Consider the following 15,130-nt stretch of genomic DNA (forward strand, 5'->3'; position numbering starts at 1 on the left):
TAGCCCCAAAGCTAAGTCATGTATATATATATATAGGCTCCTATATATATATATAGGCTCAGGCCTTGGATCCAGGCACCAAATCTTGGCCACAAAGAACCTTAACTGATCACATCAATTTGCTTGGGATGGTTGAATGCTTTCTCTCCTGGGTGTGTGTATAGGTGTTTTAATTCTGGGAAAGTTTAGCACTTTGCTGTGATTGTGTTAAGTTCAGAGAAAATGTGTGAATATTTGGTATCATATTTGGTATATAAAATATCTACGATGTTTAAGAGACTTGGCATGTTAGCACGTTTGACCAAGTGGCCTGGTGTTTCCATTTAAAATGTATAAGAGAGTAATTGATATATAATAGAGTAATTGATTTTAGACTTATGATTCTAAAATGGAATGTTATAAATTGACTAAATTCGAAAACAGTATTAGAATGTTTAGGATGACTTAATATTTATTATACTAGAGTAAGTTTAGTTTATTAATTTATTAGATTTACAAGACTGTTTAACTGGGAAAGTATTACTCTAGGCTCAGAATTCAAGTGCTTATAAAGGAAAATCAAATATGGTAATACTATAAGTGTAATTTAAACTTTTTAGTATAATTGAATTCACTAGAATGTAAATGGGACTGATATTTCAAAAAGTTTAGGGTTTTTAATTTGAGTTGCTCAGACTTTACTCAAAGATGCCCTTGAATGTGATTATGAGCATATTTATGTATATAAAATACTATAGCTCATAAATTGACTTTATTATTTTAATTAGTCTATATTAATAAAAAATATCAAGGAATAATAAACTTATGTGTGCATAAATATAGCAATAATCCCAGTTTTAAAGATTATTTTTCATGAAGGTCAAGTCCTATGCAGACATATATGGTTCTAACAAGCGAGTTTGTTTGCACTTAGCCTTTCTCAATAGCCACTGAAAACCAGATTTCAATTAGGAAATGTCCTAAACACAGTACCCTGTTTTGAGCCCTGAGTCCTTTCTGCCCGTGTGAGAACTTTTCTTCCCCCCTCATCTTTGCTTCCTTTTTTCCACATGTCACCACTGGCAGAGTAGGTATGACTCAGAAACCGGTTCCTCGGGGTTGTAACATTAGATGATGCACAACTTGGGTGATTCATTACAGGGTAAACTAATGCCCTTGTTTCATTGGGTTGGGCTCCCTGGAAGGTGATTGCTGTGTCGGTTGCTGGAAGAACACTCACAGGTGTGGAAAGAAAGGACTTGCCTCCGACCTGGGCTTCTAGGGACCTTTCTCTCGACTGGGAAGGATTTTGATGTTAATTGGAAATACCTTCAAAAGATTCAAGAAGCTGTGAAATAAGTCTGTGAAGGACCAGCATGGGAATCCTATACTCTGAGGTATGTAACTTCTCTGGAAATAAGATTCCCAAGATGTTAAAAATTGCTCATGCTTTTCAAATGGAATTTCCTATCCCTGTTAATGTCTCCTTCTCATCTAACTTTCTGTAAGAGCATTAAGTCAAAACAAACTCCCGTGTGCTAGTCATTTTGATATTTTAATATTTTAAGGCAAACTATTTCACAATCCTAAAACTTTAGCTAGATAGTAGCTAGTACAGAGCTATAGAGTATACATGTCATGATGTCCAGATGTTTGAGGGGTTCATTTGGATCTGTAAAATGAAATTTTTGAAAAGGGAGTTAATGGAGTTGTGTTTTCTGATGTCAAACATCCAGAAGACAAGTAAAATTGTCTTCAACTGGATTTTCTAAACAGACTAAAGATAGCCTGGCTCTTTTATGGAAATGTGTATAGAGTAATGCCTTTCCGTGTGATATTTGAAAGGAAATTCACCTCTAGCAATTACTAATAAAGTCTATCTCTGTATAGAAGAAGGATAAAAACAGAATGTAGTTTTGATATTTTGAGTTTTTTCTTTTCACAGCTGGAGGACACAGAAATGCTTTTTCCTGTATTGAGAGTAACCTATTAGAATCAAATAGATTTTTAACAGGGTTTCAAAGGAGTACAAGAGAGTGATGTTTAAACAAGAGTCCAAGAGATGTAATGATGTTATTATTCATGATTTGCTCCCTTTCCTCTCTGACACAAATAACCGGTCGGTCCGCATTTCATTGCAGATGCACAACAGAACCTCTCTGGGTCTTTCTTCTAATACTAAAGGCAGTTTCTCAGTGTTGGCAGTTATGTCTAATGCCAGGGGTGTGTGTGTGTGTGTCTTTCTGTAGTCAACTTTTCTTTGATTAATTTATATTTCTAGATATGTCTTGCCCAGTGACTTTAGGCCAGTGAAGAACTCACATATATGAAAATGTCAACACATGTAATGTTCTAAAATGTTACTCTGGCCTTTCTTAAGCCCTAGATTGCCTAAGCACCAGGAAGTGGAACTTGTTGAAAATGCAGTTTCAAGGGCCCCTACCCCAGAGAGTCTGTTTTCACTCAGTCTGAAGTACGGTTCAGAAACCTGCTTTTTAGAGGAGCCTCCCAAGTGATTCTTTTGTAGGTGATCAGTTTACCACCCCTGGGGGAGAGACGCTGCTCTCAGCTAGCGCTTTTCAAATTTAAATGTGCATACAGATCCCTCAAAGGTCTTGTTCAAATGCAGATTATTATTCTATAGGTCTGGGTGGGGCATAAGATAATGCATTTCAGCTCCACAATATGCTGCTGGTCCTGGACCAAGCTGTGAGAAGCCAGACTGTAGTCTACAGTCTAGGTCCCGGAAATAATTACTTAAGGAAGTCTTTGCCTGAGCAGTGTAATTGTTTGTTGATGGGGTGTGGATTTGGCAAGTGGTGGAGTCAGGGCAAGGCATTGATCCCCGGAAGTGGAATTCACTTTTCACTTTTCAGATATATTGAGGACAAAGCAATGTGGAATCTACTATGGTATCTGAAAGCAAATACAACAATCACACACACACACGCACACACGTATACATACACCCCTAAAAGACCCTAACTTACCTAGAAGCTCATAAGTAATTATTCAAAGCTCATAATTAACATTGAATCAAAGATAGTGTCAACTAAAATAATATATGCACAACCTAAAAATTGAGTTATGTTTTATTCAGCGGACACACTGAGGACTTCAAGCCCGGGAGGCAGCATCTCAAATAACCCTGAGAAAACTGCTCCAAGGAGGCGAGGGTGAGCTAGGACAGATAGGAGTTTTGCAACAAAGGGTAGGTAGTAGGAAGAAAAAGTTACTGTTAATAAAAGAAAACTAGATATGTCAGGTTAAGGAATTTAGTGCTTTTCTATGTATGCGAAGATGCAAGAGTCCGGGCTCACTAAAATCACTCCTTTGATATGCACCTCAGCTATATGGGGCCAGGATCCTGTGTTTTCATATCCTGAGTTTCCGCAGGGCTCACCTTTGGAGGGGCTGCAGTCTGACGGCTGCTAAATGGCAGGTATTCTTTGTTTCCTTCTTGAGTTACCTCGGGGCTCACCGGCTCACCTTTGGTGGCTGGTGGTGACTGCAATAGCTGATGACTGTGACATCCTTTGTTTACTGATATGGCAGGCAATATTTTATTTCTCAATAGTCTTAAGTAGTGTTGGGATAAATGGTGTTTCCATACAACTCAGTATCACAAGTGATACTACTTTGAGTAACTCAGAGAGGTACTTAGAACTTGGGCTCACATAGCATCTTAACAAAAGAAAAATAAATGTTTAGAGGAGTGGCAAGACAAAGGAAAAGTACTTTGAGTTTCTAAGGCAACAAATTGAGGGAAGGCAAATATGTAGGGGAGCTAATGGAAGACAAGGGCTAGATAGAAATTTTACTCTGTATATTACTTTGGTGACTTCTCTGGGCTGACAAAGGTAATTTTGTCCTTCCTGGTAGACAAAGAGGGTGCAACACCTTCACATATTTAGGTCCTGCTTTTAGCGCTAAAGAAGGGGAGGGCAGAGAACATTCTTTGTAGCTGCTTCTTCTCAATTGCCTTTAGTTCAAAATAACTGTTACACTAAGAGGTGTAAATTGGGGTGCATATTCTGCTACCCTCTAGAGCCTTGCATTACTAATAGTTATGCTATTGTATATATAGCATATATATATACATTTATTGAGGTATAATTGACATAACATTATATTAGTTTCAGGTGTACAAAGGAATGATTCAATATTTGTATATATTGCAAAATGATCACCACAATAAATCCATTAACATCTGTCATCACACATAGTTACAAATTTTTTTTTTGATAACTTTCAAGATCCACATTCCTAGCTGCTTTCAAACATGCAACACTACATTATTAACTACAGTCACCATGCTGTACATTACATCCCAATGACTTATTCATTTTATAACTAGAAATTTGCACCTTTTGACCCCCTTCACCCATTTCTCACACCTCCGAACGCCTGCCCTGTCTCAGGCAACCACCAATCTATTCTCTATATTCATGTGCTTATTTGTGTGTGTGTGTGTGTATGCTTGTTTGTTTGTCGTTTTTCATTATTGTTGTTTAGATTCCACATAAAAGTGAGAGCATGTGGTATTTATCTTTTTCTGTCTGACTTACTTCACTTAACATAATACCCTTAAGGTCCATCTTTGTTTTTGCAAATGGTAAAATTTTGTTCCTCTATGGCTGAATAATATTCCATTGTGTATATGTACCACATCTTCTTTATCCCTGTGTTCATCGATGGACATTTAGGTTGTTTCTAATATATTTGTAAGAAAGGAGAGAAAGAGGGGGTGTCCCAGAGTGGGTCCTAACCTCTGCCGTAGAGGATATGCTTAGAGCTCAGTGAGAGAACTAAGCTTGGATTGATCACCCCCCCTAGCTATGCAGGCCAGACTTTTTTTTTTTTTTTCTGTACGCGGGCCTCTCACTGCTGCGGCCTCTTCCGTTGCGGGGCGCAGGCCCCGGACGCGCAGGCTCAGCGACCATGGCCCATGGGCCCAGCCTTCCCGCGACACGTGGAATCCTCCCAGACCCGGGCACGAACCCGCGTCCCCCGCATCAGCAGGCGGACTCTCAACCACTGCGCCACCAGGGAAGCCCTGCAGGCCAGACTTTTAAACGGGACTAATTCATTTAAACCAGGGATCCCCAACTCCTGTTAGGAACCAGGCCGCACTGCCGGAGGTGAGCGGCGGGCGGGCGGGCGGGCAGGAGAGCGAGCGAAGCTTCATCTGTATTTACAGCCACTCCCCATCGCTCGCATTACTGCCTGAGCTCCGCCTCCTGCCAGATCAGCGGCCGCATTAGATTCTTATAGGAGCACGAACCATACTGTGAACTGCCCATGTGAGGGATCTAGGCTGCGCACTCCTTATGAGAATCTAATGCTTGATGATCTGAGGTGAAGCTAGCGCCGGGGAGCAGCTGCAAATACAGATTATCATTAGCAGAGAGGTTTGACTGCACAGAGATCATAATAAATTAATTGCTTTCAGTCTCATATCAAAACCCTATCGGTGAGTGGCAAGTGACAATTAAGCTGCATCTTACGGAGCAGACTGGACATAAGCAACAGACTTCGGGTGTCACTGTGTCCCATCACTCCCAGATGGGACCATCTAGTTGTAGGAAAACAAGTTCACAGCTCCTACTGACTCTACATTATGATGAGTTGTATGATTATTTCATTATATATTCAATAATATAAATGTAATATATATAGAAATGTAATAATAATAATAGTAATAATAATAGAAATAATAATATAGAAATCATAATAGAAATAAAGTGCACAATAAATGTAATGTGCTTGAATCTTCCCGAAAACATCTCCCCCCCCCCCCCCGTCCATGGAAAAATTGTCTTCCATGAAACGGCTCCCTAGTGCCAAAAAGGTTGGGGACCAGTGATTTAAACCCTTATCAAACGTATCTGTTCATACTATTTACAATAGTAACAAGTATTTAATTAGGCCTTATTATGTGCCTGGCTGTGTTCTAAACATTTTAAGTGTATTAACTCATTTAATACCCAACCATATAAGAGAATCACTATGATTATCCTTATTTTACAAGTGAAAAAACTGAGGCAAAGATAGTTTCAGGAACTGGCCTAGAGTTATGCAGCTAAAAAGTACTTACTGGCTAGAGACCCGTGTGCATTCGGGAAATTGTGCTTGTGTCCTGATGAACATGCTAGGTTCTTTCCCTAAAGCTCTCTCAACAGGCATGTCACCCTCCATAAATAAGCTGGTCTTAACCACTCTGCTCTTCTGCCAGCGCTCTTCCCCACAAAGTTACACGATTGTCCTTTTCCCTTTGTTAGAAGAATAGGATAAACTAAATCCAGGTTCCAAAGAGGTACATTTTACTCCCACCCTGTAGAGAAGTGTTGCGCACTGCAAAGTATTACAAAAATTAGAAGGAAGGAAGTTGTATAAGAACTTAAAGAGCTCAAGAATTTGTGCTTAGGAGATCTATAGAATCTTCTCCAGGCTCTTGTCCTTGTCAGCTGGGGAAACAAGGCCTTAAAAGGAATATCTAGAAAATTATATTACAATGATGTATCCCTTTAAACTTTGGGAAAGTCTAATGTTAAAGTTACCTGTGAACAGTGGTACCCCCCCCACACACATACACACATACAAGCACTCTTAATATTAATGTTTTAGGAATATATCTGTTTTTCACATAGGAAGATGTTACCATAGAAAAAGAGCATATGGTTTAAAGAAGAGGGGGATCATATTGAAATATACAGTGTCCAGAGAAAGCAATTTAGGCTGAGCAGGGCTTTTGGGGAGAGCTGGTACCATCGAGGAGGAGAACTCAGGGGGAACAGGAATAGAGATGCAATGAATGGGAAGGCCATTGGACTGGAAATCCAGGAAACCTAGAATTTAGTCCCTATTGTGCCAGAAACTCGGGACAGTTAGGGGAAATCACTGAATCTCTTCTGGTCACAGTTTTGATATATAAAACAAGATAGCTGGGTGAGATCGGGTTCAGCATGAAACATTGTGTCCTTCCATGATAAGGGAAAGGGAAAGGCAAAGGCAATTGAAAAAAATGCCTCCCTCACAATCTCTACCTACTTAGTTTGTGTATTGAACCCTTTCAAGATTTTGGCATTGTATGTTTATTTATTTATTTAAAAAATTATTTTATTTTATTTATTTTTGGCTGTGTTGGGTCTTCATTGCTGTACACAGGATTTCTCTAGTTGCAGCAAGCGGGGACCACTCTGCACTGTGGTGTGCAGGCTTCTCATGGCGGTGGCCTCTCCTGTTGCGGAGCATGGGCTCTAGGTGCGCAGGCTTTAGTAGTTGTGGCCCACAGGCTCAGTAGTTGTGGCTTGCAGGCTCAGTAGTTGTGGCTCGCAGGCTTAGTTGCTCTGCAGCATGTGGGATCTTTCCAGACCAGGGGTCGAACCCGTGTACCCTGCATTGGCAGGCAGATTCTCAACCACTGCACCACCAGGGAAGTCCTGGCATTGTATATTTAAAAAAGAGCACCAAATAGCTTCTATCCCAATTGATTTCTTGATTCTTTCCTTGTATATTTTAAGTATTTTATGAGTGATAATGTGGTACTAAATCACATTTTAAAAAGGAAATGATAACTTCAATGTATGAACAGAAACTGGCACTAAACATTCGTAAATATTTATTCATTCACTCAGTCATCCATTTATTTAATCAACACTATTTATTGATCACATACTATATTCCAGGCACATGCTAGCTCCTGGTACATAGTGATAAATAAATAAGAGTAGGTCTTGACCTCTTGGAGCTACCAATGTAAAATGAATATACAAATTAAAAAAAAAATAATTGTAAGTAGTGAAAAGAGAAATCAAGGAAGCAACAGGATAAAGAGAGAGTATATAAGAGGGGTGTATATATGTAATTAGATTTGACCTGAAAGGCTCCAATGAGGTAGTGACATTCGAGCTGAACTCTGAGAATACAAATCTAGTCTTGGGAATCTTGGGGAGAGTGTTCCGGACAAGGGGTGTATGTACGGAGAATCTGAAGCATGGGAAGTTGGGCCATTTGGAATAACTGAGTGGTATATGAAAGGTATGGGTGAGAGCAGTTCATCTAGGTACAGGCAATAAGAAGTTTTATTGTCTATTCCGAACTTAGAGACTAATAATACTGACTAAAGGTTGATTTGCTTTTTGTCATCACGGTGCTCCAGTAATTCTAAATAATGTCAGTTTAACATGGTCATCCCCACCCTTGGGCAGTCATTGTTTGGCAGAAAGTCCTGCAGCCCAGGACGCAGTGAGAGTGACACTACTGCTTCCTCAAAGCCCTGCATTTACGTCTTTGGTGGTCTGAGGTAGTAGGGAGATATCAGCGCCTCTGATTTGCTAGATCAAGCGGCTAGAACCCATACTTCCTCTGCCCTCTCTCCTCATGATTGGAGGCAAAGGCTTTCTTGCCCTGCCCTGGCCTCAGAGCTTCTCAGGTCTCAAGTGTGGTAATGAAGCTTCTTTAACTTCCTGGCCGTGAAGACAACATCATGTTATCAAAAAGACCTTGTTGGAGAAGGAATAGAAAATAGATAAATGTGTGTCCTTCCTTGATTTCCCCTTCACTGTTACTACTCCTCATAATCCAACCACTGCTGGGACTGTCGTTTAAGTCACAAGAAGGCTAAGTGGACCTAAGACACACACACAAAATTCCTGTGCCTTTTTTAAGAATTTACTAAGAAATTTAAATCACAGTATGTGAAGAAATGAGTCATCAGAAGGAAAGGCTTGAGATTTATTGTACCAATAAAATAAAATCTTCATTATTATTTCACTAAGATTTCCTAAGTTGAAGAGGAAGAAAACATCTTCTTGCCTTTTCTGGGAAGACATTTCATTAGTGTACACGTTTACCTTGTACACTATCTGAACCGTGTTGCATCAAAACCCACAGATTCTCCTCAGCAATTGATAAGGGAGCATTTTAAATGGGGGGGAGCTTCAGCATGGAGATGGTTAACAAGCAACTTATCAAGGCAGAGTTCCAAAGTCTCTTTCTTTAGACTGACAATTAGGGAGGATCCACTACACTTCAGGGGAAGCAATACTGAAAGTGGGGATGGTGGGGAAACTTTGCTTTTCAAGACTTCTATTACAGGGCAAGCAGCTCAGTTTCCTCCATGGTGCTAAAATAATGTCAAATATTTTTCCAGCTGTGATATCTATTTTACATGGAGTGGTGTAAAACACGGTTATGTTAAATAACCCATGCAGAATAGTTGAGTTAATCATCCACAAACTGAACATGTCTTGTGTTCCCCTGGAGGCACTTCTTAAATTTTAGGGCCTGGAAAAGGGAGATACAAAGTGGGACTGGGGTGGGCCTCTAGCACCCAGTTATCAGCTGTTTTGAAAGCCAGGCACATACCCTTCCTCTTCTTCTGGCTGGTCTATGAATTAAATGGACATGAAGAAGATTAATAGGAGAAAATCAAACAAAAGTTTAATAACATGTATACATGGGAGAGAGCCAGGAAAACTGAGTAACTCACCAAAATGGCTGAAACCCTCACATTAAATACCATCTTCAGCTAAAGACGGAGAGGGTGTTGGGGGTAGTGATTTGGGACTTTGAAGGGGAGGAAGGTAATTCACAAAAGATGAAAAAGCAAATGTTTGGTAAATAAATGTTTGCTGGGCCTGCAGAGACAATGGGACACAGAGTGGACTCTGATCCTTAGGCCCTGCTGAGTTTCCCCCATACTCTTTGCAGAGATCTCTGCTGAAAGCTCTATTCCAGAACAGGGCCCCCTCACCCCTGCTTTTTTTAAAATTGAAGTAGAGTTGATTTACAATGTTGTGCCAGTCTCTGCTGTGCAGCAAAGTGAATCAGTTTTACACGTTTTTTTTTTTTTTTTTTTTTTTTTTTCTGCGGTACGCGGACTTCTCACTGTTGTGGCCTCTCCCGCTGCGGAGCACAGGCTCCGGACGCAGCAGGCTCAGCGGCCACGGCTCACGGGCCCAGCCGCTCCGCGGCACGTGGGATCTTCCCGGACCGGGGCACGAACCCATGTCCCCCGCATCGGCAGGCGGACTCTCAACCACTGCGCCACCAGGGAAGCCCCTACACATGTATACATTCTTATTTTTCATCTTCTTTTCCATTATGGCTTATTCCAGGAGATTGTATATAGTTCCCTGTGCTATACAGTAGGACCTTGTTGTTTATTCATTCTAAATGTGATAGTTTGCATCTACAAACCCCAAATTCCCAGTCCATCCCTCTCCTCCCCCCACCCCTTGGCAACCACAGTCTTATTCCAACCAACAGTCTGTGAGTCTGTTTCTGTTTTGTAGACAGGTTCATGTGTGCCATATTTTAGATTCCGCATATAAGTGATATCATATGGTATTTGTCTTCCTCTTTCTGACTTACTTCACTTAGTATGATAATCTCTAGTTGTATCCGTGTTGCTATAAATGGCATTATTTTGTTCTTTTTTAATGGCTGAGTAGTATTCTACTGTATATATGTATCATGTCTTCTTTATCCATTCATCTGTCGATGGACATTTAGGTTGTTTCCACGTCTTGGCTATTGTGAACAGTGCTGCTATGAACATAGGGGTGCATGTATCTTTTTGAATTATAGTTTTGTCCAGGTATATGCCCAGGAGTGGGATTGCTGGATCATATGGTAATTCCATTTTTAGTTTTCTGAGGAACCTTCATACTGTTCTTCATAGTGGCTGCACCAACTTACATTCCCACCAACAGTGTAGGAGGGTTCCCTTTTCTCCACACCCTCTCCAGCATTTGCTATTTGTAGACTTTTTTAAAAAAAAATTATTTATTTATTTGGCTGAGCTGGGCCTTAGTTGCAGCACACAGTATCTTCGTTGCCGCATGCAGGATCTTTCAGTTGAGGCATGTGAGATCTTTAGTTGCGGCATGCAGGATCTAGTTCTCTGACCAGGGATCGAACCCGGGCCGCCTGCACTGGGAGCTCGGAGTCTTAGCCACTGGACCACAGGGGAAGTTCCTATTTGTAGACTATTTAATGATGGCCATTCTGACCCGTGTGAGGTGGTACCTCGTTGTAGTTTTGATTTGCATTTCTCTGACAGTTAGTGATGTGTTAAAATTAATTGTTATTGGAGTATAGTTGATTTACAATGTTGTGTTAGTTTCTGCTGTACGGAGAAGTGAATCAGTTATACATATATGTATATCCACTCTGTTTTAGATTCTTTTCCCATATAGGTCATCACAGAGTATTGAGTAGAGTTCCCTGTGCTATACAGTAGGTTCTTATTAGTTATCTATTTTATATATAGTAGTGTGTATATGTCCATACCAATCTCCCAATTTATCCCTCCCCCAGTAATTAGTGATGTTGAGCATCTTTTCATGTGTCCACTGGCCATCTGTATGTCTTCTTTGGAGAAATGTATATTAAGGTCTTCTGCCCATTTTTCAATTGGGTTGTTTGTTTCTTTGCTGTTGAGTCATATGAGCTGTTTGTATATTTTGGAGATTAAGCCCTTGTCGGTTGCATCATTTGCAAATATTTTCTTCCATTCTGTAGGCTCTTTTTTTTTTTTTTTTTTTTTTAATAATGGTTTCCTCTGCTGTGCAAAAGCTTGTAAACTTGATTAGGTCTCATTTGTTTTTATTTCTATTGCCTTGGGAGACTGACCTAAGAAAACATTGGTATGATTTATGTCAGAGAATCTTTTATCTAAATTCTTTAGGCAGCTGAGGGAGAGGTTAAATGACTTTCTGAGTCTTCAGTTTCTTAAAAATAATCAGCCTAAATTAATCCGCATGCGAAAGAGGCACATTTTGGGCAGATTTTGCTCCCCTACATCATTAACCCATTCATGTATTTAAACATAATTGCTGTTTATTGAATATCTATGTCTATCTATTTATTGATGATAAATACATGTTAGCATAAGGCATGAAGATCAAACCTCAGACTTTCTGGAAAAAAATTCAGCTAATGTAAATTTCTCTCTATCCTGAATATTTATCTTTCCTCCCTTGCTTTGGCTTTAGAACCAAACTGTCATTGTTTAGTAAGGTTAATTCTTCGACTTTTGTTCACTATCCTATCATCTCTTCATTCTCCTTCAGTAATTATTTATTTGATAACCACCTCTGCCCATATTCACTGGCTTCTATGTTTTTAAAAAATAACTATAAGAGTAGCTTACATTAATTGAGGGTTTGTTATGAGTCAGACCTGAGTAATGGGCTTCATCTATACAGTCACGCTTAATCCTTTCTGTAACCTGATAAGGAAGGTGTGATTTTTAAATGGAGAAAGAAACTCAGCACAAATTGTTTAAGTAAGTTGTCCAAACTGTTTCGTGGCAGAGTTGAGATTGGAACCAGAAAGTTTGTTTCCAGTGCCTGTATTTATAACCACTTGAAGCCACCACTTTGCCTATAAATGTGCAGAACTTTGGCTGGACCCTGCTACACCCCTCTAGGTACTCACTAGCTGCCTCTTAGCTTTCACTACCAAACTTACCACGAATTCCTCTCTGCTCACACTCCAGTTCTTCATAGACCGCGAACTCAGGCCCCTGTATTCTCTGCCTTCTGTCTGACACTGTATGAAATTAATCTCTGAATGGTCATTAGTGATCAAATCCAGCAATCTTATCTTGCACTTGATTCTCTTAACTCTAGCTTCCTTCTTGAAACTTTTAAACTTTGTTTTAGCAGATATTTCTAAGCACAGAAACTGTGTGTCTAGGAAATAGGCAGCCTAAGAAAGATGGAAAGATAAGGTCAGGTTAATATTGGAAGTAATATTGCTCAAGTGGGATTGAGAGAAAGCACTCCAAGACGCCGTGTGACTCTTGCAGGAAAACTATCCACCTTTCCTTTCCTCCTTATGGTTAATAACTCTCAGTGAAGATTTTGAGGTGCCCAAGCAGAGGGGAGCTTTGTGTGGTGTCCTGTGTGCATGTGGGCTCAGTGTTGCCAAATCTTTCCATTTTTTAAGAGAATCTGGAAAGCCAGATCACTACGTGAAAAACTCCAGCTTTTGAAATACTTTAAATTAAAATGCTAGTAAAAGAAGAATGAACAATTTGTATGTGATATCTAAGTGAGCCAGGAAGACATTTTACTTTTTAGCCGAAAAATTAACTCTATAGCCACCTGTTTTCAAGTTCTGCGTAGAAGACCATCAGTTCCCAAGTGCTAGCCCATGAGTAGTAGTCAACAGTGGCAAATTTTCATTGATGTATGTGAAATTTTTTAAAAAATGAAGTAGATTTTTCCATAGAGCTAATTCTATCTAACAGACTTTTTTCGTCCCCTCAGATTATAGATTTATGTTGTCAGTGCTTTTATGACCCTGAGCTGCCCCCTAGTGGAGACAGAGTTTATAACAGCATAGAACCTTTTCAGCTGCTTTTTACACCTCATGCAACAAAACACTATGTGATGTCTAGTAATTTAATTTAATTTTCTAACTTTTTAAAAAAACTTTGCCTCCTTTGCATCTGGACCATGTCTTTTTCTGATTTCTCCTGCAACCGCTCTGACCATCACTTCTTTACCTCTTGGCAGATATCGCTAATTAATTAATACTTAATAAGCAATTATAATAACCTCCATTATTATATTATAATAACCTGGCATCATTCATGTGCCAGGTATTCTAAATGCTTTTTTATACTGTCTAATTAAAATCAGTCTGAAACTATTTAATGTGTGCCTACCATGTGCCCAGTACTGTGTTATATACTTGCTGGGGCTATGGCAGTGAATGGAATGAAGTTGCCTCTCTTCATGTGGAATTTATAGCCTGAACTTCAGTGCTTTCCCTCACTCACTGTGGCCTCAACCCCTCCTGGTTCACAGTAGCTTGCAACACACAATTATAAATTATTAAGAAAGGAGGTATAGTTTTGTCAGTTGCTGTGAAGGAATGCTGGACTCAGGATAGACAGATAAAATGAAAATAAGTTATGACATGAAGGATGAGCTAGCATAGCAGTTAGCCAGGTGAAGAGAGAAACAAAAAAGTGGCTGTTGTTTTTGTTTTTTGTTTGTTTGTTTGTTTTGTAGAGTAAAGGCAGAGGCCCCAGCCGAAGAACATAAACATGAGATATTGGAAAAAAGAAGTCCAGAGGGAGACAAGAGAGGGAAAGTAGGCAAGATGATGTCTGCTCAGATCATGCTGTTAAACTCCCATCGTGCTTTGCAAAATTCCTTATAATCTTTCTAAAATAAAAAGCATCTAGTTGCAGCTAGTTACATAATTCGTTATTTGTATATTATTTGTCTAAAATAGCTCTTTCCCACTGTACAGATTTCCTTGAGTACAGGGAGCCATGTGTCTTTCTCCCATTACTTAGTGGTGCCCTAAACTCCTCCGATATGCAGATTTTATCTTGAGTAGAAACCTGCTTTTCTGACAGGCATCATTTATCCATGAACTCAACACACAATTTCCTTACTGAGTTGGCAATATTGCATCCATCTTTTCACTAATTCATCCATTCAATGAACATTCCCGTGTGCCAAGCAATTTAGGAAATAGTAAGGGGTCCCTGGTGGCCCTACACTTGTCCTAGACTTATGGCTAGACATAACTGAGACCCCAAATCTCATCAACAAAGCAGTAGATTGCAATTTGGAAACACGGAATTTTAAGGTGTCGAGTGATTATTTTTCTTGGTGTGGTTTAATTATTCCTATATTTCAAAACCTGCTTTTGTTTTCCTCTCCTCAGCCCATCTGCCAGGCGGCCTATCAGAATGACTTCGGTCAAGTGTGGCAGTGGGTGAGGGAAGACGGCAACTGTATCAACATTCAAGATGGCTTTAATGGAGACACCCCCCTGATCTGCGCTTGCAGGCGAGGGCACCTGAGAATCGTGTCCTTCCTTCTGAGACGAAATGCTGATGTGAACCTCAAAAACCAGGTGAGGCCATGACCATGGTAGTTCCTTTCTCCTCACACCAACGGAAGCAGTGGATGTCATTTGCTTATTGTTTGTAGCTCCTAATACTAACAATTTTGGGGGGCCTTACTTTAGAGAGACTGACACACACTGAGGCCGTATTACCAGGCTAAAAAGCAAAATAAAGCATAGGTCAATGAACAGGCATATTTTGTGGGTTTCATGGCTAATTATGTCCTTATATTTCTAAAAAAAAAAAAAAAAGGAATGGTTCACTCAT

At 39.8% G+C, this 15,130-nt stretch overlaps 1 protein-coding gene across 2 annotated transcripts in view; it reads left to right on the top strand.

Annotated features, from left to right (window-relative positions):
• Positions 1-1,047: 1,047 nt before the first annotated feature.
• The window catches only part of ANKRD22 (ankyrin repeat domain 22), an 80,986-nt gene continuing 66,903 nt past the window's right edge, over positions 1,048-15,130 (top strand). The window contains exons 1-2 of one of the 2 annotated variants that reach the window (XM_059055581.2): positions 1,048-1,376; positions 14,680-14,871. In XM_059055581.2, the coding sequence (XP_058911564.1) occupies positions 1,356-1,376; positions 14,680-14,871 (213 nt within the window). In that variant the 5' untranslated portion in view covers positions 1,048-1,355. The remainder of the gene's footprint in view (positions 1,377-14,679; positions 14,872-15,130) is intronic. The other variant, XM_067025097.1, reaches the window with a different exon arrangement.

The sequence above is a fragment of the Kogia breviceps genome, chromosome 2 (genome assembly GCF_026419965.1).
Source record: "Kogia breviceps isolate mKogBre1 chromosome 2, mKogBre1 haplotype 1, whole genome shotgun sequence".
Lineage (NCBI taxonomy): Eukaryota > Metazoa > Chordata > Mammalia > Artiodactyla > Physeteridae > Kogia > Kogia breviceps.